The following is a 23,981-nucleotide window of genomic DNA, read 5'->3' as shown; positions in this document are numbered from 1 at the left end:
ACATACGTGCATATGACGTCATGGCCAGAGGGAGGCAGAGAACACAAGACCTGGGGGAAACATCCCCGGAAGTAGATCTAGATGAACACAGAGTAAGAAGCCATGTAAGGGCAGTGGGGCCCAGGGTTGGAAGGTGAGAGCAGCAGGGGACAAGTCAGAAGGAATTTTAAAGACACACTCACTACCTTCTCCCTGTTGTCATCAGGCAGCCTTACAACCTGCTCGGACTCAGACACCCTCCTGGGGGACGCCTTGGTTGGCACTCTTTATCCAGCTGCCTACAAAGCTCTGAGGTCCCCGATGCTGAGATTTCTGTTTCTTTCCTTTTTTTTGGTCCCATAGCACCTAGCCCAGTGCCCGGCATAGAGGAAATGGCTAAAGAAGGTTTAATAAATTAATGATTAATTTGGAAGCTCATGGGTTAATATTCCCTTGAGAGGAAGCAAAAGGCGTTGCTCATCCTAAACTTATTTCCTTTCTTCCTTTTTACTTGCAAGTCAGGCTTTTCCAGTGTCACTTAATGCTAACTTCATTTTATCCTGGCTTCTAATTTCTGTGCCTCTCGTTCTATGGAAAAATCAATGCCATTTCTTAATCAACTGCTATTTTTGACACCACCATTTCATTCTTACTCTTCCCAAGACTGCAAACTTACATTTATAACCTTTTATTTTTGCACTCAATACTATCTGTTTTCTGCTCACAAGTCCTTTGCATATTCTTATGCCTGAAGGTATGCAAAGGCTCCTCACCTTTTCCGGTCTTCACTCATTACTAGTCTCTGTGTTTTTCCCCAGCTCTAGTATCTTTCTTTCCTTCCTGCAGAGAAGTCTAACAACAGCAATAACAATAATAACAACAACAAATCCAAAAAACAAAACAGAACAGAAAATAACCCAAAAAACAAAAACAAAAACACAAAGCAAAAATTGCTCACTTTCCCAGACATAAAGCTTGACATTTTCTCAACAGTGTTACTTCCTTTTGTGTTTGAAATAGATCTGTGAAATAAGGATTTATTTTCAAAAATGCTTTAACTAAATTTGGAGATTATCTATCAGTCGTGCATTTGGAGTCAGATGCTGTGATTGGGCCAAACATCTGAAAACTCAGAAGGTCTGTTATTTTATGAACCTGACAAGTCAATGAAGAAACGTCGGTAAAGAAAATGTCCCATACAAGTGTAAGGTTTCTATTTTAATGACATCTGCTATGATAATTTAAAGAGGCTTTCAAGTAACACTGATTAAACTGCAAAACCGTTTTCTTTATTATAATGAGTATATATAATTACGACATCGGTATGCGTCCAGCAATATTGCTAATTTAAATAGAAATTTCTCAACTCAAATGATTCCTAAACACATTGTATATTATTTGCTTTTGAGGAATCCTTAAGGTCCTTGATGTTTTTAAAGTAAGTTTTGTCTTCCACACAACCTGGTTTTTTGCAGGTGAAAAGAGGAAATCACGTTCTTGTCCCTTCCTGGGAAAGAAGACAAAAGGATACTAAACCGAAAGGGAAAAGGGTGTCACTGATTCTGAGATGGTGAACGTATTCTGTACTCAGCACATTCAACAAATTGGCTTGGATCAACAAGCAGAGAGCCCACTCCATTCCACTCACCCTCATCTCGGAGGACTGGGAAGAGCCTTGTGTTCAAGTGTTTTGGTAATGTTTAATTTAAGCTGGTTTTTCATCTGGCAATTTGTGGCTTTTCAGCAACTCTTAGTGCTGTTTCCTCATTTTACAATCCCTTAACGTTATCCAAGAATAACACCGCATTTAAAAAATATTCAAAGGCACACTAAGGTGGACCTAATGGGTGCTCAGAAATATAGGAACTAGTACGTGGGCTCCTAATTAGGCGTCCACGATCGTTAATACTATTCAAATAGATGATATTATAGTATCATTAAATTAATATCAAATTAATGAGAATATCATTATGAATTATATTATCCTCCACACTACTACAGACTTTAAGTTCCTTTCTCACGTTTAAACTTGCTTTTAACAAATACAATCCTACAATTTCTCAGGGGTGGCTACTCAGAATTCCTTTTAATCTCAAAGTTGTAGTATGTTATGTATTTTACGCACACTACTTTCAGTTCTAACAACTAAGAAAGGCAAGCGCTTTATAACTAATGAGATTAAGAGTCAGAGATTTTAAGTAACTTGCCCAAGGGCATGTAGAGCGGGGTTTATTTAAATTTAACCTCATTGAAAACTCGACTTAAATGGCAGATACACACAGAAACACAGGAAAAGAACACAAAACAGAAATTAAAAAAAGTGAACCATGGGATGACTCCAGAGAGAAGGTGCAGTAATAAAAATTTCATGTTATATGACAAAGGTGGGTTGCTCTGATGGTCAGTGAGTCAAAGGAATCTGGGAAACATGACTGTTCACGATAATTACATTTTCCATTGTATTAAATCAAGCTAGTTGCTTGGGAACTAGCTTTTCCTGACTCTGCTCTGAGTCTGTTAAAGGGGATCCTGTATGATATGGTGGAGAGCTTTCTCCATGGCATCTTCACAAGAAGTTCAATAGCTCACCTCAGATGATTCTTATAAGACCTTGCTGTACATGGCTGGTAAGACTATGGAGTATCATTTCATAAAAACAATTCTGTAAGCATTCAAAGCAATATGGCCCAGGATTTCAGTGTTATAATTCAGAACAATATCTTATCCAAGATGAAAGAACTAGTAAGCTATGTGCAACAAGTTATAGATTTTATTTTTTCATCAAGAAGCAAAAAAAAAAGGGAGCATCTGGATGGCTCAGTCAATTAAGCATCTCTTGATTTTAGCTCCAGTCATGATATTATGGTTCGTGGGTTTGAGACTCTCATCAGGCTCTGCAGTGACAGCACGGAGCCTGTTGGGATCCTCTCTCTCCATATCTCTCCGTCCCTCCCACTCTCACCCTCTCCCTCTTTCTCAAAATAAATAAACTTAAAAAAAAAAAAAAAAAAAAAGAACCACACACACACAAAAAAAAAGGTGAGTTCCCAGTTATTGTCATGGATAGGACATGAACATCAGTTATGCTAGGTCTCTGGTTCACAGCAGATCTATTTTTTTTTTAATGCTTATATGTTTGAGAGAGAGAGAGAGAGAGAGAGAGAGAGAGACAGGGAACATGTGTGTAGGGAGGGGCAGAGAGAGAAAGAGAGAGAGAGAGATAGGAGAGAGAGAGAGAGAGAGAGACAGAATCTCAAGCAGGTTTGGAGCTGTCAGCACAGAGCCTGGCACAGGGCTCGATCCCTTCAGCATTGAGATCATGACCTGAGCCGAAATCAAGAGTCAGACGCTTAACAGACTGAGACACCCAGGTGCCCCACAGCAGATCTATTTTCTTTGGCAGTCCTCTGGATGGAGTACAGAGTTAGGTAGAGGGAAGTTGTAGCCTACAGTTTAAAACATGGGCTTTGCCTTGGATAAAGTGGACATAGAACCCTGGCTTCAACACTTATTGGCAGCATGAACTTGAGCTCTCTGACGCTCACTTTCCTGCTCTATAAAACAGGGACAATAATTCCCCCTGTCTTTGGGGATTGTTTTGGTGATTTTTTTAAAAACGCAAAAGAACTTACTGGCTTTTAATATCATAATTAATGTTATCAACATCCTCTCCTGAAACAGGGTCTACTGGAGGTTCATTTGAGCAGATGTGAGCACAGTGATAGTAGAGGGTATATTTCACGATAGGGCTATTTTCTTGGAAAAGCACCTAGTTTTAGTATAAGAACCCATGACTGCTAGTGGCTGATTACTGTGCAACTAACAAGTGGCCACGTAGGAGCTATACCTTGGGTCTCTTTTGAACTAAAGTCCATGACCTTTCCCCTCTATATTGCTCCTCACCTCTTGTAAATATTTTTATCATATTCCACAATAATTCATTCCCAACAGGGCTCTACTATTGATAACTATAAGAAGAATTCTGTAAAGTCTTCTTGTTTTTGTTTTTTGTTTTTGTTGCTTAATTTTAACCCAATTATCACAAAATGAAAATTTTGTTTAGGTATCTCCTATCTACCAGAGGGACAAGAGGAAGAATGATATCTGCAAACACTTGACCATCTTAGCATCTATTTGATTTTTCTAATTAAAAAAACCCATATGTTTTTCAGTTTAAAAAAACTAAATTATATAAATGTTAACAAAGCATTTATATTTGGTATGTGCATTTACCCAGCAATTTCCTAGCTCCCAAAATATTTATTTTCAATATCCTGCCTGCTTTTTATGGCCTATCCACTCTGTTTGAAATCTGTTGAATTTATACAGCCAGTAAATTACTTTTCCATAATTGCAGTAATTACAGTCCTCTTCATATGTTCATACTTATTTCTCAGAATTCTACTACAGGAAATCATTTGTGATGAAGTCCAGAAACATTATGAGAGTTTAGGAAACAATAAAAAATGTTTCCCTAACATTAAAAATATTATTAAAGAATAAATTGGCTCTATGTTTCATAAATTAACATATATCTCACTCATATTTAACATGTTAGGAAGTTTTTTGAGTTATCTTAATAATAATATCTTAGTAAAGAAAAATCCTCACGTGATACTGATGATGAATGAAAAAGGTTGTTAATTTATCCTGCTAAACTATGTCAAAATGATAAGAGAAAAAAATTAAACAATAATTTGATAGAATTTCTCATCTATCAGATTGACAAATTAAAAAAAAAAAGTATGACAACACATTCTCTTGCTGAGGATGTAGGGGAAAAAATCTTCACACTAGTGCCAGCTGGAAATGCATATTGGTACAAGCCTTCAGGAGAAAAATGGGCAATACCTAATCAAATGACGTACGCACTTACATTTTGACTCACAATCCCATTTCTAGGAACCTGTCCATAAGTACACCTCCAAACATACATTTGCACGAAGTTAAGCATTGTAGCATCTTTTTCAATAGCAAAAGGTACTTCCAGACAATGGAGTACTAAGCAATTGCAAACCAGAATAAGGATGATCTCTATGAACTGATCTGGAATGATTTCCACAACTAAGTAAAAACAGTCTGTAAAAGAATATAGTATGCTACCCCGCATGTAAGAAAAATAAAATATATAAGAAAAGACACACATATCTGATCACTCCTGCAAAAGATGTACAGAAAAGATAAACCAGAAATGAACTGGACTGACCAACGTACACATGGTAGGTGGGAATGGGCCGGAAAGAAAGAGGGATGGTCATGGGTTACTATGCATAAGGAGGGAACAAAACTTTTCAGAGTGTAAGTTTTGTGTATAGTTTTGGGACGTAGAACTACAGTAGGGTGGGGCACCTGGGTGGCTCAGTGGGTTAAGCGTCTGACTTCGGCTCAGGTCATGATCTCATGGTTTGCAGGTTCGAGCCCCATGTCGGGCTCTGTGCTGACAGCTCGGAACCCGGAGCCTGCTTTGGATTCTGTGTCTCCCTCCCTCTCCCTCTCTCTCTCTCTCTCTCTCTCTCTCTCTCTGCCCTGCTCACACTCTGTCTCTCTCACTCTCTCAAAAATAAACATTTAAGAAAATTACAAAAAAGAGAATTTGTATACAGATACTGTACATCTAGATACATTTTTTAAAGAGTTGTGAGTTAGCAGCTCTGACATATGTATATGCTAGGGTTAGGCAAATATGTTAACATATTGAAGATCATGGGAGCCAGGTTTCTTACTGTTGGAGATAGCAGTTACAAATAAAGAGAGAAGCTAGAATGAACTTTGTGGTGCGGAACTGGAATCAGTATGAACTCCAGTATATATATCCATTGGGGTTAGGGAGATCAGGAGATGGACAAACATAAACTGTGAGTATGGGTGAAATATGTAATATGTATCTCCTAGTTCTGTGCACAGAAAGGGTCTGGTAGCAGTAACACTCCAATAGCAAGGAGCACATTTAGCGCCCAGATCTTGGTTTCTAATACCACCCTTCAGTATGAGGAACGAGTGTTCCTTGGGGGAGAGGTTAATTCCAGGACTGGAGTAAGGAAAATAAAGTAAGATTCTGAGAGAATCCGCGTTGGCAAAAATTAAGAAGTGCCCAAAAAAGATTGGCAAGCATGTCAGAACAACAGTTACCAACTAAGAGGAGACTGCAATACACAAACTGGAACAAATTGAGCAACGAAGAAAATAATCATAATTATTGGATTATCTCCATAGAAGAAAATCAGTATCCATGAGTCCTTACTGACATAAATGAATAATTGAATAAATAAGTAGTTGGAAGAGAAAAAAATCCAATTTTTCCAATTAATACACCTAGAAGGACAAAGGGAAATACAAAATCACCTTTATGCAGATGTTCCACTAATACTACTGTGGGCAAGATCTTTTTATGGATGTTAGAGTGGCATCAGTAGCCAAAAGTTTGAGGACGGACAGGATATTAGCATAGACTTCAAGTAACGTCTCTAAAATATGTATTACAGATACAGGGGAAAGTAGTGACTTTACAGTGGAAAAACCCAGCAGATACTGCAATGCACACTCTAATGTGATATATGAGAAGGATACATCATTTCTGTAGTATTCTTGCCAAATGCATAACCTCAATCTAATCATGAGAGAACATCAGACAAATCCAAATTGAAAGACATTTTGCACAATAACTGACTAGTCCTCATCAAAAGTGTAAGGTCATAAAAGATAAGGTAAATTGAGAAAGTGTCACAGATTGAAGGAGACTAAGAAGATAAAACATAGAAATGCATGTGGGATCCTGAATTGGATCCTGAAATATGAAAAAGATAAAAATAGTGAAATTAGAATAAGGCCTGTACTTACCTAATAACATTGCATCAGTGTTAATTTCCTGGTTTTGATTATTGTGTTATGTTCATGGATGTATGTTGTTAACATTGGGATAAGCTGAGTAGAGGATACTACAGATGTAAACTCTGTACTATTTTTGCAACTTTTTTATAAATCAAAAATTATTTCAAAATAAACATTAAAATATAATTGATTTTAAGCAGATCAAGATTAGAGATTAACTGTTTGTAAAGCTATTTCTTCATCATCGTCCTTTGGATATACAACCCATATGTCAAGCTTAACACACATATATTAAACCCCTGGTAAGTAAACGTCCTCTATTTTTAAATTTTATTCATTCAGGTAAGGACTTGCCTAAAAGTGATCAACAAAAAGACTGTGTATGTTTAGGAGAACCTTAAGATATTTAAATGAAATAGAGGAACACTGTGGAAGCAAAAATGATATACTGATTACAATCCATTATTATTAAAGCATAAAAATATCATGTATGATATCACCTGGCAGACAATACGTATTCCATGAAAGTCAAACCTAAATCTTAAAATAAGGCCCTGAATGCGTTCCAGCAGCAAATAATTTGATGCTGGTATCCTTATTCTCTCAGCACATATTACTGTGACTTTTCTGTATAAATGGACATGGATTTATCAGAGAGGATCACGGGCACCTTCCTAAACTACCACACTAGCTCTCAAGTAGCTCCTCCTCTGCCAGGTCAGACATTTCTGATTAAAGAATTTGATTTTCGTCTTTTAATCAATTTGTCGACTGAGGCTTGTTCTTTATCATCTTGTATTTCCAAACTATTAACTTCTGCATCTTCAACAAATGCCTGGTGCAGCTTTAAATTAAACTTTTCTTGCCTTACATTTTAAAGGTTGATTTAACAAGTGTATAATGAACACTAGCAATCCAATGCCCAGTGATCATAGATCAAGTGGATAGGGATCGAGGCACGGCACAGCAGAAGTAAAATGATTTTTTTAAAAGTCCTGAGGCACTCGGGAGAAATGGAATTTAATATCTACCAATTCCATATGGAAATTAAATGAATCCTGAAACTAACTTCCCCAAACGGAATTCAAAGGAAATGCAATAGCTACTCAACACAATTCATTGTCAGATTTTATTTTTAAAATGTTGCATGGCCACTATTAAACTATTTGAAATTTTGATCTCAAAACCCGGGACTCCCACGTGGGTTAAGAAAAATAAATGTAAATCCTCCTGAAAAGACCGGAAGCCTGAATGCAGCCCACAGGCTCAACCTTTGATCAGAGCCACATGGGGCAACTTCAAATTATTGTTCTCAGACTGAACCTTTCCTCTCACTTTGTTCTGGCAGTTTTCCAAAGAGGGACAGGTGGTTTTAGGGCATTTTCTTGAGTTACAAATCAAATAATATTTCATGGTTTTCACCCTTAATGGGCTAAGCAGAAGGCATTTGACAAAAGTCACTCTGGAGGTTGAGAGAAATAATTTATACTCTAGGGCATTCTTAAATCAGTAACTTGGCAATATCGGATTCAAAAACCATCTCACTGCTCCTTGCAAAGTTGCATTGCAAAAGCTTCTTCGTGTCTATTTGTCTTGCTCTTTGGGTGGGTCGTGTGTGTGTGTGGGGGGACCCCATGTTCAGAAACCAATGAATAGATTATATGGGTCCTTACATGTTCAGTCTTCATTGGAGACAACTGTGCCACAAGGCAGGCAGTGAAGTCATGGGCTGCTTTCTCATACATGGTATTCTGGCCAGTGAAGAAAACGAATGCCCTGGGGCAAGTTTTTTAATAAAATTAACAAATTTCATGCCTCAACTTGAAATTCAGACTTGGCAGTGGCCAGAAATGAACAAAGTAATCCTAGATTTCATGCATTGAGGACTGCAAAAGCCAAAGCCAATAGAAAATACATTTCCTCTTGGATTGACTGCAGTTATAAATGTCAATGTGTGTGATAAATTTGACCATCAAGGGGTTCTTGAATCTTGAGGAAATATATTTGGGGGAGCAATGTAAGCCTGTCTCCATTGAATCATTATGTTAAGCATTCTTATGTTTGCACAGTTGACATTCTGACTACACTTAATTAAAGAGGTTGGGGATTATAGATATAGGCTCATTCTGAGAATACATACTGATGAGCAGGCTGTTAAATATTTAACATGTAGAGGTAAAGACAGTATAACTACGCAGGGAAGGAACATGTAGGCACCGTGTGGTACCCAGGAGAGAGGATTCTGGGCACAATCTGTTGGAGTTGATTAGGAAAGTTGGCCGCAGATCCATTTGGGCTATGGAAACCCTCCAATGGTTCTTGGCATCCCTAGCTCCTGTTTTGTGAACACTACTACAGAACAGTACTATTTTCAGCATCCAATTGGATATGCCCAGTTTTTGGTCCCACTGTTTCTCAAATCCTCAAGCCGTAAACAGATTGAAGAAATCCATGTTCGCCATACTCCAAACTCGCTTCTGACACCATCTTTCTTTTGTGTGCTTATCTCAGTCATAACTGATGGATTTCTTTTCTTGCCCCTCTGCATCTAGTGACCTAGATATTCAGACATGAAGTCCTATAAATTTTTTTCCCAACTCTACTGTGAGTGCTGTCTTCCTTTCTCCTTCCATGCTGAGAGAACCCCTCTGTTAGTCTCATTCATCTGAAACCATCCTCTCCTTGGCTTCCAGATGAATACTTAGATCCTGCCCTTCCCTGAATAAAAATACCCTGTGACTTGTCATTGCCTATATGACAAGAGAAAGTCAACTGTTTGGCCTTCCTTTCAAAGCATAAACAGTTCAATTATGACCAATCTTACCTCCCAGTGCATACCAGCAAGTACCTTTTTTTTTTTTTTCCCAGTTTGGTTTCCTCACAGGTACCTGAGCACATCATGCCTGTTTGAACTCACAGTTCAAACTGTGAGTTTGAACTCACAGTTTTCCAACCTGTCTCACCAAGTGCTTATTCACTTGAGCAAAGGCAAATTCATCTCTACTGGGATGAGTCCCATCTCTCAGGAACTTAGGTGAATCCTGAGCAGGGATAAGAAGAAGCTGGCTTGATGAAATGCACTTCGTCTAATCTTGTACCTTCAGTTTCTTACTAATTAACTATCCTCTGACCATTTTCCTGTGGTTTTTCCGTCCGCCCTTGTTATCTCTTTTGCCTATTTCTGGTGTCTGATGTTGTCCCGCCTCCTTGCCTACTCTGTTGTCTTCTACTTTCTATTCTATTTTCTGTTCATACCTTCACAGGTTTTTCACCTGAATAGAGAACCACAGTGCTTCTCTGTCAGTGCTATCTCTGTGGACACGTCTCAACCCTCAGATTTCCATGCTCTATCTAGTTTAACCCACACAACGCTAAGAGGTAGGTACTACAATCTCCAGTTTATTGATGAGAAAAGTGAGATTTTTGAAGGTTAATGTTCCCCAAGTACCACATAGATAATAAAAGATGAAGTCAGGATTCGATCTCATGCAGTGATTCAAAGACTATTGCTCTTAACTATGTTGTCTTCACTTAACCCAACTCCCACTTTGAAAATACACATTTCATCTCTTTGGAAAATTATACTTTCCCAGGATCCAGTGGTACGGTTTTTATTTCTTTTATGTCTACCATATCCTTAGTCTGGATCTAAGCACCAAAAAGGCCTCTAATAAAAATATCTTCTTGAAGAGAATCAGATAGATTCAGGTGCTGAGCCATGTCATTGAGTCTTTAGGTGCTTGAATGGTCTAAACCTGCAGTGTCCAACACCAGAGCTGCTAGCCATCTACAGTGATTAAAATGTAAATTACCTACAAATAAATGAAAAATTTAGCGCCTCAGATACACTAACCACATTTTAGGTGCCCAATAGCTGCATGTGAGTAAATTTAAATTATGTAAAATTAAATAAAATAAAAACTCAGTTTTTCAGTCTCACTCGATACATTTCAAGTGCTCAATAGCCCATGTGGCTAGTGGCTACTATCTTAGACAATACAGACACAGACCATTTCCATCGTTGACGGAAGATTCTATTAGATAGTGCTGGCAATGTTCTATTTCCCCCAACATATCCCATCATCCTATGCAGCCAAAGACTAAGGATTACTTTCTAAACACTTAGTAAGAATTAATTTATGTAGTGGTTAAGAACCTGGGCTCTAAAGCCAAATGCTGGTATTGCAACTTACAAGTTATATGGCCTTGGATACGTCACTTAACTTATCTGGTCTCAGTTTTCCCTTCTGTACAATAGAGATCATAATATAAACTACTTCATAGGATTGTTTTAAGGATTAAAAGTATAAAGTGATTACAGTACTTCCTGGTTAAAGTAAGTGTCCAACTGCTGTTAGCTATTATTGCTATGGATGTAATGTTCTCTTGAACGAAAGCCAGAACCACAAAGATAGGTGAATAAAGTTTCTTACAACTCTCTCATAGTTTTAGAAGTTGGATACTATGATTGTAACTAAGTAGCGCGACACATTTAAACATTCTCTCATGGCCAACTTCGGGAAATATATGTCTGGATTTTCAGTCAATAAAGGTAGTATTAGGCACATGTTAAATTGGATCACCAAAAATTTGCCAAATATTTTATTCAATCAACACAGTGATTCAATACAAAATACTACCAGGCTGATTAATGAAGGGTCATGTGTATTGCACTTTGTGGAATTACCTTTCAGAGGTCAGGTCCTGTGCCTAATCTGAACCCTCAAAATGCACTGTGTATTGGTATTTGTAGAATTAGTCCTAACATTCTTAGGACTAATGACAATTTCAGTTCTCCCATCTGGTTGGGTATTGCACATAGGTTTTGGATGATGGAATATGTTTCTACGACTATGTTAACACAGAAGAGTTTGAAACACTAAGCTGTTTTAAAAATAAGGAACTAGGGGCGCCTGGGTGGCTCAGTCGGTTAAGCGTCCGACTTCGGCTCAGGTCACGATCTCGCGGTCCGTGAGTTCAGGCCCCGCATCGGGCTCTGTGCTGACTGCTCAGAGCCTGGAGCCTGTTTCGGATTCTGTGTCTTCCTCTCTCTCTGACCCTCCCCCGTTCATGCTCTGTCTCCCTCTGTCTCAAAAATAAATAAACGTTAAAAAAAATTAAAAAAAAAATAAAAATAAGGAACTAATCTAACAATAATCAAGAACATTGAATTTGGAAAACCATGGAGACACATGCATAAGTGATAATATCAAGAACTCCCAACAGCCTTCACCAGTTGATGGTTGTGGATTTTGAGAATACTCTTCCTATTGAAGTCAATGAATTATCTTATGGAATTATGGTCCTGCTACCCTGGGAGAAAAGACTTCAAGCTGGCATGTAACTACCAGAGAAATAGATGCAGGGCTGAGATAGGGCAGGGTCACTTACTGATTGAGTCAATCTGAAAACCACATCAGCTCTGGCAATCACTGCTACATCCCAAAGTCTCTCACATCTACTAACTTATTCATGCCATCCAATAGTATTCTCAGGCTTCTCATTACATTACTCTAATTGCTCTATTTCCTAAGTATTGAGATTTTAGTAGTGAATACTGACTGACTTTGTTGGCATTTAATTATCAGTGTTATCTTTCTAGAAGATCCTGCACCTTAAAGAATAAAAATGTGATGCAGATAGATACATCCCTTCTTGGTGTAATGTCATATATTCAATGACTTATTTTCATTTCTTTTTGTAATTTTCACTTCTTCTGAGGTTATAATAAAGAACATTCTTAGCGTAGCAAATTATTTAAATCCATGCAGAGAAAAAAATCGAGGACATATCTTTTTTTATGTGGGATTTATATATAAGCTGTTATTTGAAGGACAAGGAATATTTCATGCTCTATTTTAATTTAAATTCTCTCCTGGCCACCTTACCAAGTATCTGTAGGCATGATATTTTTAAATGAATTATAAGCTCAAAGTTTTCATATATCATGAAGGTTCTCAAAGTTTAAATTACTCCCAAGGACATTTATATCCATTTCCCTTTTAGAGTGACCAATGAAAACATGCCTTTACCCATCAGAATAATTCATGGGGCCATCTCTTCTAACCTGGCTTCCACCCCTGGCTCCTTGGAGGGTTGTTCATAATAAACAAACCACAAAGCCAACATGATGAAGATAATAAGATTCTAAAAGTCTCTATAATTGTTAAGGAAACAAGCCTGAGGAAAATTAAAGCTAGTTTCAAAAATGACTCAAACATAAAGACATGATCAGCTCTTGAGATATCTGCTCTTGAGATAATCGTGAATTAAAGGAGCTTTTAATGCAATTGGAAGATATAGATAGATATATAGATAGATGATAAGTAGATATGTAATTATTCACATATACATATGTGTAAATGTGACATTTAGGGAAAAAGAAATCTAAGTACCCTCATTAACACTACTATTATTAAGACATTTTAACATAGCATTGCAATATCACACAAGCATTTATTATTTGGGTTAAAACAAAGATTTTCACTTCAGCTAGTAATCAGGATTTTAACAGTGATCTAAATGTCTCAGAAGGTAAACCACTCTTTTATTCTATTAAATCAGTCACCTCATGAAGGACTTTTTGGTTACGGTCGCCCTGGGACTTGTTATAAGTTTGTTATTTGTGAATAGCCATGTAGTTTAATGCTTTAACAACCCACATATTTAGCTCCATTTATATTTCTTATGTTCTAGTTTCTTCAGTTTCTTCTAGTTCAATTTCTAGTTCTAGTTTCTTCTTCTAGTTCAATTTCTTCTACCTCATGCTCCTCTTATTTCCTGGAATTGAAATTGCTAAGAAAGTCATCAGGCTAATGTTTAGAGTGTTGAATTTTACCTGGGATCCTGGGCCTTTTGGAATCTATTTAATTCCATTCTGAGGAATCATCAAATGTTTTCTCTTGGGATGCCAAAAGCCAGACATCCTGTGTTTTAGCTTAAAGCTGAGACATAACAGTGAAAACTAGCAAAATTTATTAAAATCAGATGTCAATCATTACAAACAAAGTCCTTTGGATATAATTATCAAATTAAACCACTTATGCATAGAAAACACTGAAATTGATGTGTAAATTAGAAGCAAAATCCCCACTACAAAGGCAATTCTCATCATCTGTGGTATGGTCTGCTTTCTCCTGGGAAACTAAATCCTTCTGTTGCTGGTTCTCATAGGAATTGGAGAGCTTAATAAGGTATAAGAGATATTTCAGTGAACTTCCTATTATAAATGGAGTATCTTACATCCTAGAGAATATTAGACTTGCAAAAATAGTTACGCCTTGTTATAGGCCATTGGTTGGTGTCATATTACATAGCACCATGGATTCCAACATGACAGTCTAGTTCAGAATATCATATTTGCAGTCATCAGTAATTATGAATTGTATAGAAGTCGAGTATGTGGGAAGTGGGATAGATATACATACAAGAGGAAACTGTACATATACGTACAGAGGCACTGGAGGCAAAGGAAATACACATGCACCTTGAATGACTACTTGTCTACTGCACCAAATAATTTTAGGACTGATGTGCTTTGCCTGCTTTGATCTGTGAGAAAATTTGCCTGATGCAGAACAGAAATTGCAGTCCCATGAATCCTTTGAGTTGTTGCCTCAAGATGAACATTAGTGAGTGTTCAGAGGTTAAGAAACGCCTGCCGCAGTGTTTGTCGAATAGCCTCATACAAGATAGCACCATCAAGGCATTAACCCTATTGCACCACATAAAAACACTTTCACATATGCAGAGTTCAGAAGTAAACCATTTTCTAAACGTAGGAAATTGATAACAAATGCAGCTCGTGAAAGGCTGCTGGGTACCAGCCAAGTGTTTTCTTTCTTGCTTTCTTCTTCTCTCTTTTTTTTTTTTTCTCACTGAGGAGTTAGTACTGCTTGTGGATTCTGCCAGCATCACAGAGAGAATACAACATATGATAAATGTCCATGAGAAATGAGAAATATTGAATCAATGACTATAAAAGGAAGGCAGGAGCTGGGTGGGGTTAGATTTCAACTGAGAAAATCAAGTGTTTTTTTTTTTGTTTTTTTTTTTTAATATCCCTCTTGCTGCTTTTGGGAATGCACATGAGCAAAAGCAAGTTCTGTAGGTAATGGTGAGATCAGATTCTAAAATAATTGCTTTGGCTTTTGTTCCTCAATTTAAGAGTTGTGTTTCTAGACTGTATTTTCAACCAAGCTCTTGTCTTATACAAAGTGGAGACCAAGATACCTTGAAGCGTGCTGCTAAATACAATTCTTAAATTTTTTCTTTTTCTTTGGTTGAAAGGAAATGATTTTCTATGTTTAGGGTCTAGGGGTTTTTAAAACATGGGATTTCAGGATCTATCAGCTAGAGTCCTATCATATTTACTATGGAATTCTTTGTGACTAAAAATTTGTCAGATTTATATTATAGAATTTCACGTCGAAGAAAGTCTTTGAAAGAGGAGCATCTTATACAAATGCTTGAAATGGTGCCCTGTGTTTATTTTATATCCTGCTGAAATGCAACATCACACAGTGCTGTGTATTTTATAAAAAGAGAATCCAAGTTTATTTACTAGAAACAATAAATGTTTTTCTAGCAACATTTCCCCCAAAGTTGTGAATCTACAAAATACCTTGCAGATAAACAACTCTTTCAGGTCCTAAGAAAGTAATTTGTACACCAAAGTAGCCATTTATTACATGACACTAGTCATTTGACCGACCTAACACAGCTTCCTTGCGGCTGGCTCTAATTTACAACTTGATAGCAGCTGTCACAATGAAGGAACCAGGTTCATTATCTGATTTGTTTCTGCTATCCCTGCACTCACGAGTCCATTAACATCAGGGATATGTGTTTTTTAAATTACTGAATTAGTCATACTTCCATTAAAAGAGTAGACTTACAAAGTAAAATAGAACAGCCTCTTACTGCATTCCCTTCCATTTCTCTGTCTAGTTGTTTCCATTTATTCCATCAGAGAACATACAGTGAGCCATATTCTCAGCAGGCAGGGTCTCATCTGCTCTAGCCTCATGCATAAACCAGAACAAGGTCCATACCAGCTACTTAGTAAACATCTGTTGTATTAATGAATCTCAGAAGATGAATGGATAATACCCACTGCAGGGTCTCTAGGCCAGGCACAGGTGTAGTGCCCACCTTGCACTCCATGTTTGATGCTCTCATGCCAGTTTGCTGTCTTTAGGATGCCTTACACTTAATAACTGGCTAGTTGGAAAGGAAAAAGAAAGCCCAGAAAGTTTGATATCACTGGACTGTCTGGACTATAAGTGCTCAAGACCTAAACTAAAAATCAAGCTGCTTTGCTGGCTTTTCCCTTCCTCCCTCCCTCCCTTTCTTCCTACTGTCCATCCATCCTTCCTTCCTCTTGCTCTCTCTCTTCCTTCCTCCCTCCCTCCCTTCCTTCTTTCCTTCCTTTCTCTCTCTCTATTCCTTCCTTCCTTCCTTCCTTCCTTCCTTCCTTCCTTCCTTTTCTCCTCTTCCATCTTCTCCTTTTTACATTGGAGAGTATCTATATATTAGGGACCCAACCTTCTCTTTACAAAAATTAACACAAATTCTCTGAATCTTCTCAGTTCAAGTCAGTGACAGTGGTAGTGATGAGACTTGATCACAAATCGTTTAGAAAATAAATCAAATAAGTATTTATGAATCACTGAGTGATCATACCAGACTATTGAAACTGCCATAGGCTACTTGTAAATATTTGGGGCCCATACAGTATTCCACCAATTCTGTATGTTACAGCTGTTCAACATCAATTATGTCTGACAACACTAATTCAATACTGTCTTGTTTACTCTTTTATTCTATATTTACCAAGGTACAGCTTCCCCAACACCCTAGACTAGATTAAGTCCCCTGCTGAGTAGAAACTTCTCATCCTGTGCTTCCAGTTTCCTAACACTTTATCATAGTTGATTATAATTAATGTTAACTACATTAAGTTCCCCTAGCATAAAAAAAAGCATGTGTCTAGCTTATTCAACATATCAGGCATTGAATTAATAGGTTAAGATCATTAGAGTCTTACTAACTGGGATAGTCTAAACTATTAGGGTGCATTGTTGGGACACAAACATCTTCAGTTCTCACTTTGATGGAACCATAGTGATAAGTTTCTCTTATACTTACAGTAATAAACATCCTCTACTATTTCAGTGGTAAAAAATATTACAAAACAAACAGCATTTTTGCCTTTGATCTTATCAGCACTTTTGTCCCCACACCCTTGTTTTCTTTCTCCATTTTTTACAGTCTATTAAGTCTTCGAAGGTACCAGATGTTTGGAGGAGGCTGTCCCACATATCCTAGATTTGAAATTAGATGCAAGATTTATTGCAGCTACAAAAATATAATTTCAGCCTTAGCTTTTGTGCTCATGAGCTAGGTGTAATCTGCAACACGGCCCCTTGTCAAATAGAATAGCTCTTATCCATGGAGGGTTGGTATCAATGCCAAAGACTCAAAATAACCGCAGGGTATTACTGAAAACGAACTCTGCCCACAAACTGTTTCCTTTTAGGAAATTTTAATTTACATAATAAACATTTTCCGAGAAAAGGCCTTTGCACGCAGGCAACACTCAAAGGCTAGGCTGCAATAAGCTGAGCATGAATTTAAATTTTTTTTTTTAACGTTTATTTATTTTTGAGACAGAGAGAGACAGAGCATGAACAGGGGAGGGGCAGAGAGAGAGGGAGACACAGAATCTGAAACAGGCTCCAGGCTCTGAGCCGTCAGCACAGAGCCCGACACAGGGCTTGAACTCATGGACCATGAGATCATGACCTGAGCCGAAGTCGGACGCTTAACCGACCGAGCCACCCAGGTGCCCCAAGCTGAGCATGAATTTAGAGCAACACCTGGGGTAAGTGCCTAAGCCGTGCCTGTCAATGTCTCAAATGACGTCTCTTTCTTCCTGCATGGTTCCTAGGAGTGAGAGCAGAGCGGACTGCAAACCACTCTTATGTTTCCCCAGGTCCTGCTTACATCAGGAAAACAATAGAAATGCATCCTGAGTAGACTCTTGATTTTTTTTTTTCTAGGATTGCAAAAAAATGAAAATTAAAAAACTATGGAGCTTCAGAAGTGAACGGAATACCATTGGGTTTTTTAGCTGAACACTTAGAACATTTTATTTTGTCAGTGAAATACCTTTTTACTGACAAATCCACACAACAACTGAATTCAAAATAAATGCAATTCACTTATTTTTTGAGAGAAAGAGAGAGAGCACAAGCAGGTGAGGGGGAGAGATAGAATCTTAAGCAAGCTCCACACTCAGTGCAGAGCCTGATGACGGGCTCGAACGCACAGCCCTGGGATCATGACTTGGGCCGAAATCAAGAGTTGGATGCTCAACCAACCGAGCCACCCAGGCGCCCCATAACTCACTTTCAATTAATTTGTGGCATAGCAAAGATCATGAGAATGTATCACCGGTTCAATTCTTGTCTTTATTGACCATTGATTGCATCCACTGTTAGCATTTTAGATGAGGACATAAAAAAAAAAAAAACACATAAAAATGTACAGACTGGGGAATGAATGCAGCAGATAGAGATGTCATGTGACTGACAGCAACACGAGTGGAGGAACTGATGGAAAGATGTTAGAAGCTCAAGGGTGATGGGCTACAGATGCCAACCAGAGAAAGGGCTTTCTACGTAATTACTGTTGGATTATTGATTTGCTCACTGGCCTTCCCTGCTGCATTCATGAAGCCCATGACACTGTCATCTCGGATGCATATGTGGAAAACACAGGTGGCACATTTGCCTGATTTATGTGACAAGTTTGTGAACTTCACATAGGGACAAGTATTAGCAAGAACACATTTTGCTCCAAAATCTATGTTGGTGGTCAATTCTCAGTGCCATAGCAGAGCCAGAGGAAAGAAAAAAGAAGAATTTTCTCACTGATATCCAAGAATAATAAAAAATGAGATATGGAAACAAAGGGTATGAAATATATTAATGTAGGACTAACCACCAGGCTCTCTTTTAGTTATAGTACATCCAACACATGGTGGGTTCAAATCTGGGTTTTTAAATCAAACGGTTTTCCAGACATTCAATTTCACATCTAATTGGCATCCAGGAAAGCCAACTGATTGAAGGTATGATGTTAAAATAGCCAACCAGCATTGAGGAGAAAAAGCCAATAAGGAAGTCACTGTTGCTCTTCTAAATTAAAAGCCTTATAGTCTCATTCTTAATCACGTCCTGCTCTAAGTAACAAAATCCACATGTCCACCTTCCTCAATAAGGTGCAGGCTGAGCAAAGACTATTTAACTGTGCTATAAATTAGGGTAGTTTCAACCAAAAAGTATGAATAATCTATATGACTCAAAGTGATGGCAATGAGGTTTAATCTGGTTTTAAAATGTGGCAATATTTTTAGATTTCTTGATGAGAGTACTTTTTAATTAGCATTATTTGGAGAGTGTCTCTGCCAAAATTAATCTAAATTCATATTTTAGAAGATCGAGTTATTCTTATTACCTTTCTAAAAAATTCATACTCCCGTCCAAAATCTTAGCAAAGAATCATATCATTTCTGAGTTAGAAGGGTACTTTAATGATTAAACTTTTCAAACACTTCCTCATTTTTCAAATAAAGTAACCCAAGATCATGCAGACAGATTCCGTACTCCCACTAAAGGAAGAGAGAACGGTATTTCAATTTATTCTCCCTGAAATGATTTCTGGGATTTTGTTGGATGAGTTCCATTGGAATCTACCCACTCTAAAATTTACTCTTTTTTGCTTAAAACTTCCAAACCATTTTCCCTGGCCTTCCTAAGCATAACAGCATGTTAGCCGGTGGGTTTCACTGCCAAAGGGCAATGCTTGCAACCGAATCCCGTCTTTTGCACGATGAGCTTAGGTTTCGCCACATTCCAACCCATCTTAGATCTTTTTCCTACCCTACCCCAAACTTAGATGTCAGAAGACTTCATGCGTGCCTTCTGGTTTAGAGGTATGCATAAATGATGAAGGCCCCCAGAAGCTAAGGAATTGCCCTGTGAGGTGCACCACTCTGCCCGTCACCATGCAATTGCAGTAAATGCAATTGAAAGTACTTTTATTTGAAGGGCTTTTGTCAGAGGGGGAGAAAACACATTCACTCTTTCAAGGCCTGTGTGTTTTCCTGGGAGAAGCCTGCCTGTAAAATTTGTCCTTTTATCCTTGGATAGCAATTTGGGAAATATCTTTTGGCAGCGCACTTCGCCCTGAGCGATTCCTGCAACTCAAGACCAGAGCCACGACTCACAGACTTCCCCTGCGTCTTGCCCACTTTCCACCGTACCTTCTAAAGACAGGAAGGCTGTCTCACGTTGAGGGCTTGAAGCCCCCTTCTCCACAGCACGAGGAAGAAGATTTGCATATTTCGGCAGAAATACCGAGCTATTTTCATCATGGATGTCCAAGGAAGGAGTGTTTTACTAGTATCTGTGACTATGTTGAGGTACTAGAAATAAGAACTAGTGCTGAGGATTTTCTTTTTAAGGAGATTTTTTTCCCCCTAATTTGCCCCTTTCCACAGGAACTCCCAGAAACTCGACAAGAGTGCTTTTTATCTTTGTCAGAGAGATCAGCTAATTCAACAACGCTCGCTTGTACAATCTTTACCAGGACTTGTCCCTCACAAACATACCAGGGTACCCTGTTTTTCAGGATTTAAAAAAGAAGAAGAAAAATGTCACCTTTATAATCTGCTAGCAGCTGCTTTCTGTTTTTGTTTTTGCACTTAATCCTCTTTTGCATTGAAACCATCACAACTGCAGACCTGCCCATTGGGCCCCACAACCTCTTGCTGGTTATCTATGTCTCTGTAATCTAGGGCATGGATCCGTCTAAATGCTCCTTACCTATAAACAGATTCCATTCAGTGTCGAGATCAGCCTGATTGGCCAGGCAGCCCTTCATGACGTTCAGGCAATAGTTGTTGCAGGGCCTCACGGTGACAAGTCCCCGGCAGTATGGGCAGTACAGCATCTTCATGAGAGCTCGGATGCAGCCCGGGGTGGGGCTGACCTGCAGATTTATTGACAAGAAAAAAGAAAATCAGAAATAAGAAGGATGAGAGGGAGGAAATTAAAAGAGGTAACTCATTTTCTCCTTGAAAACAAAAACAAAAACAAAAACAAAACGGAGAAATGGCTCTCAAAACCTCCAGCAAGTGGAGCAAAGCAACTATTAGAATCTTAACCCTTTGTCATACGTGAGCTCGAAGCCAGTCCACTCCTGTCAAATACTTGGTCGATAGCATAATAATCGATTTTCATCAAATGTCCCCATCAACATTTTGGTATCTATGTCATCGTAATTCAGCCCTAGAACCTGGACACCATTTCATCGCAATAGAACGTGAAATGAGATAATGCACGTGAAAGCAATTTGCCAAGTTAAAGGCTCGGTAAAAATGTAGGTATGATTAAAGTTTTAACCTTTAGAAAATTTTCCAACCATGGGGCGCCTGGGTGGCGCAGTCGGTTAAGCGTCCGACTTCAGCCAGGTCACGATCTCGCGGTCTGTGAGTTCGAGCCCCGCGTCGGGCTCTGGGCTGATGGCTCGGAGCCTGGAGCCTGTTTCCGATTCTGTGTCTCCCTCTCTCTCTGCCCCTCCCCCGTTCATGCTCTGTCTCTCTCTGTCCCAAAAATAAATAAAAAACGTTGGAAAAAAAAGAAAAAAAAAATTAAAAAAAAAAAAAAAAAAAAAAGAAAATTTTCCAACCGGTCATTTGACCCTGTTTCTAAAGGAGGTTGGCAGATACACTTCCTTTGTACCTAACTTTTTAAAAAGGATCGATATCAACCTGTCTGGCATTTCTAAGATCCAGGCCTGCTTAGAAGCAATGGAACTGCCAAGGCAATGTCTTCAGGCATTTGAAGCTTTGCAGTTCTGGGAACTTTGTGGAAAATGGACCCCGGTGTTGAATGTAAGGAGAAATCCTTGCAGTAATTCAACTAATGATGGAGTGGCATTTGCCTTGAATAAGAAAAGCTGAGGTTCTTCTGAGTCCATCGGTTCTAAATCACTAAAATCTCTTTTGGACTCATTGAAAATTCTAATTTGACTTCAAGAGGAAAGACTATTTAAAACAGTATGAGCCAACAACAGGAAAAAAAAAATACAGAAAACTCTTTTTTTATGACTAGACACAAAATTATTATCATATTTATTTGGCTGATTCCACCTAATTTTGGTGTTTTCATCAAATAGCCATATGGTGCTGTTCTTGTGTTCCAGACATGAGAACAAGTCTAACTTGTATCATTTGGATCTCATGGAGACTTACCAGTCTGATGACACAGAGCTGGGCCCACAGGTGACATTACGTGTCAAGGACATTTAGATATTGACAAAGCGTAACATCAATGTAAAGGTGTACCAATAAAGGGTAGTTCTGCATAAACGGGTACTTTCCACTACTCTGCCTAATCTCCGTCATTTCATCGTTTGCCTAGAAACCGCATTTGAATTTTGTTTTGTTTTGTTGTGATTTCTTTATTTTTTACTTCAGTATTATCTGACACACAATGTCACATTAGTTTCAGGTGTCCAACACTGTGATTCAACCTCTCTATATGTTATGTTGTGCTCAGCATTGGTGTAGTTTCCATCTGTCACCACACAACAGTATTATAGTACCACTGACTATATTCCCTGAGCTGTATTTCATCCCTGTGACTTACTGGGTCCCTAACTAGAAGCCTGTGCCTCCCTCTCCCCTTCAGGGATACTGCTCATTCTCCCCCCTCTTCCTTCTGGCAACCATTTGTTCTCTGTAATTACAGGTCTGATTCTGCTTTTTGTTTGTTTGTTTATTCATTTGTTTTGTTTTTTTAGATTCCACATATGAGTGACATCATAGGGTATTTGTCTTCCTACGCGTTTGCGGTTTTTTGTTTTTTTTAATTTTTTTTTTAACGTTTATTTATTTTTTTGAGACCGAGAGAGACAGAGCATGAACGGAGGAGGGTCAGAGAGAGGGAGACACAGAATCCGAAACAGGCTCCAGGCTCTGAGCTGTCAGCACAGAGCCCGACGCGGGGCTCCAACTCATGGACCGCGAGATCATGACCTGAGCCGAAGTCGGCCGCCCAACCGACTGAGCCACCCAGACGCCCCAGCGTTTGCGGTTTTTAACGCAAGGCTTCGTTTTGTTGGTAACATTTTCTTACTTTTACGATATATACCGACAAAATCCTTAATCTGTTGTTTCAGAAAATGAAGCTACTTATTATTTATTTATTTACTTAGGCACTGAAGATTCTGGTTGTTCTTTTGAACATGTTTGCATTTTATTTCCAAAATGTTATACAAGTTTTCAAACATACAGAAAAGTTGAAAGACTGTTATAATGTATAATACCCTCGCTCCTAGATCCCCATTTAACATTTTCCTATACTTACTTTTTCGAATATCCACCCATCTTCTATCTATCCATTAATCACCTTACTTTTTATGCATTCAAAGTAATATCCTTTTGGTTTTTACTTTTCCTGGTAGTTTAATGTTGGCTTTAATAAAACAGAATTAACAAGATCAGCAATAGAAAGTTAGTGTATTAAGTACTTCAAATCAAATAAGTGAAGTAAAATATAACTGGCCTTACTTTATAAAGATATTTAGAGAATGGTTTAATATCCATGACTTTTAAAATTTATTTTCCAACAGCAAAAGAAAACAAAAAAAAGATACCAAAATTGAGGAGTTTGGTGATTTGAAAAAAAATTTTTTTAACATTTATTTATTATTGACAAACAGAGTGCAAGTCGGGGAGGGGCAGAGAGAGCAGCACACAGAATCCAAAGCAGGCTCCAGGCTCTGAGCTGTCAGCATAGAGCCTGACCTGGGGCTTGAACCTGTGAACTGTGAGATCATGACCTGAGCTGAAGTTGGACACTTAGCTGACTCAGCCACCCAGGTGCCCTGGGGAGCCTGGTGACTTTTAACTTGAGCACACATTGGTGTCACAGTATCATCCTCTCCAGATAGGCTATTTTGTGAATATGGCAAATTTTATCCACAACGGAGCAATACTGTCTTAAAAATTTCTTTTATCCACATATATCCCAAGCCAGTCGCAGAAAAGAGAAAATAATTCTGTATTTTCCATTCAGAATTTATGTGGAATTTCAAATTCT

At 38.3% G+C, this 23,981-nt stretch overlaps 1 protein-coding gene across 1 annotated transcript in view; it reads right to left on the bottom strand.

Annotated features, from left to right (window-relative positions):
• Positions 1-21,261, bottom strand: part of GPC6 (glypican 6) — a 356,437-nt gene extending 335,176 nt beyond the window's left edge. The window contains exon 1 of the mRNA XM_049647475.1: positions 20,700-21,261. Within this exon, the coding sequence (XP_049503432.1) occupies positions 20,700-20,832 (133 nt within the window). The 5' untranslated portion in view covers positions 20,833-21,261. The remainder of the gene's footprint in view (positions 1-20,699) is intronic.
• Positions 21,262-23,981: the final 2,720 nt, after the last annotated feature.

This window comes from Panthera uncia, assembly GCF_023721935.1.
Source record: "Panthera uncia isolate 11264 chromosome A1 unlocalized genomic scaffold, Puncia_PCG_1.0 HiC_scaffold_16, whole genome shotgun sequence".
NCBI classification, from domain to species: domain Eukaryota; kingdom Metazoa; phylum Chordata; class Mammalia; order Carnivora; family Felidae; genus Panthera; species Panthera uncia.
The sequence above is the reverse complement of the archived record's forward strand: the minus strand, read 5'-3'. Positions and strand labels throughout refer to the sequence as shown.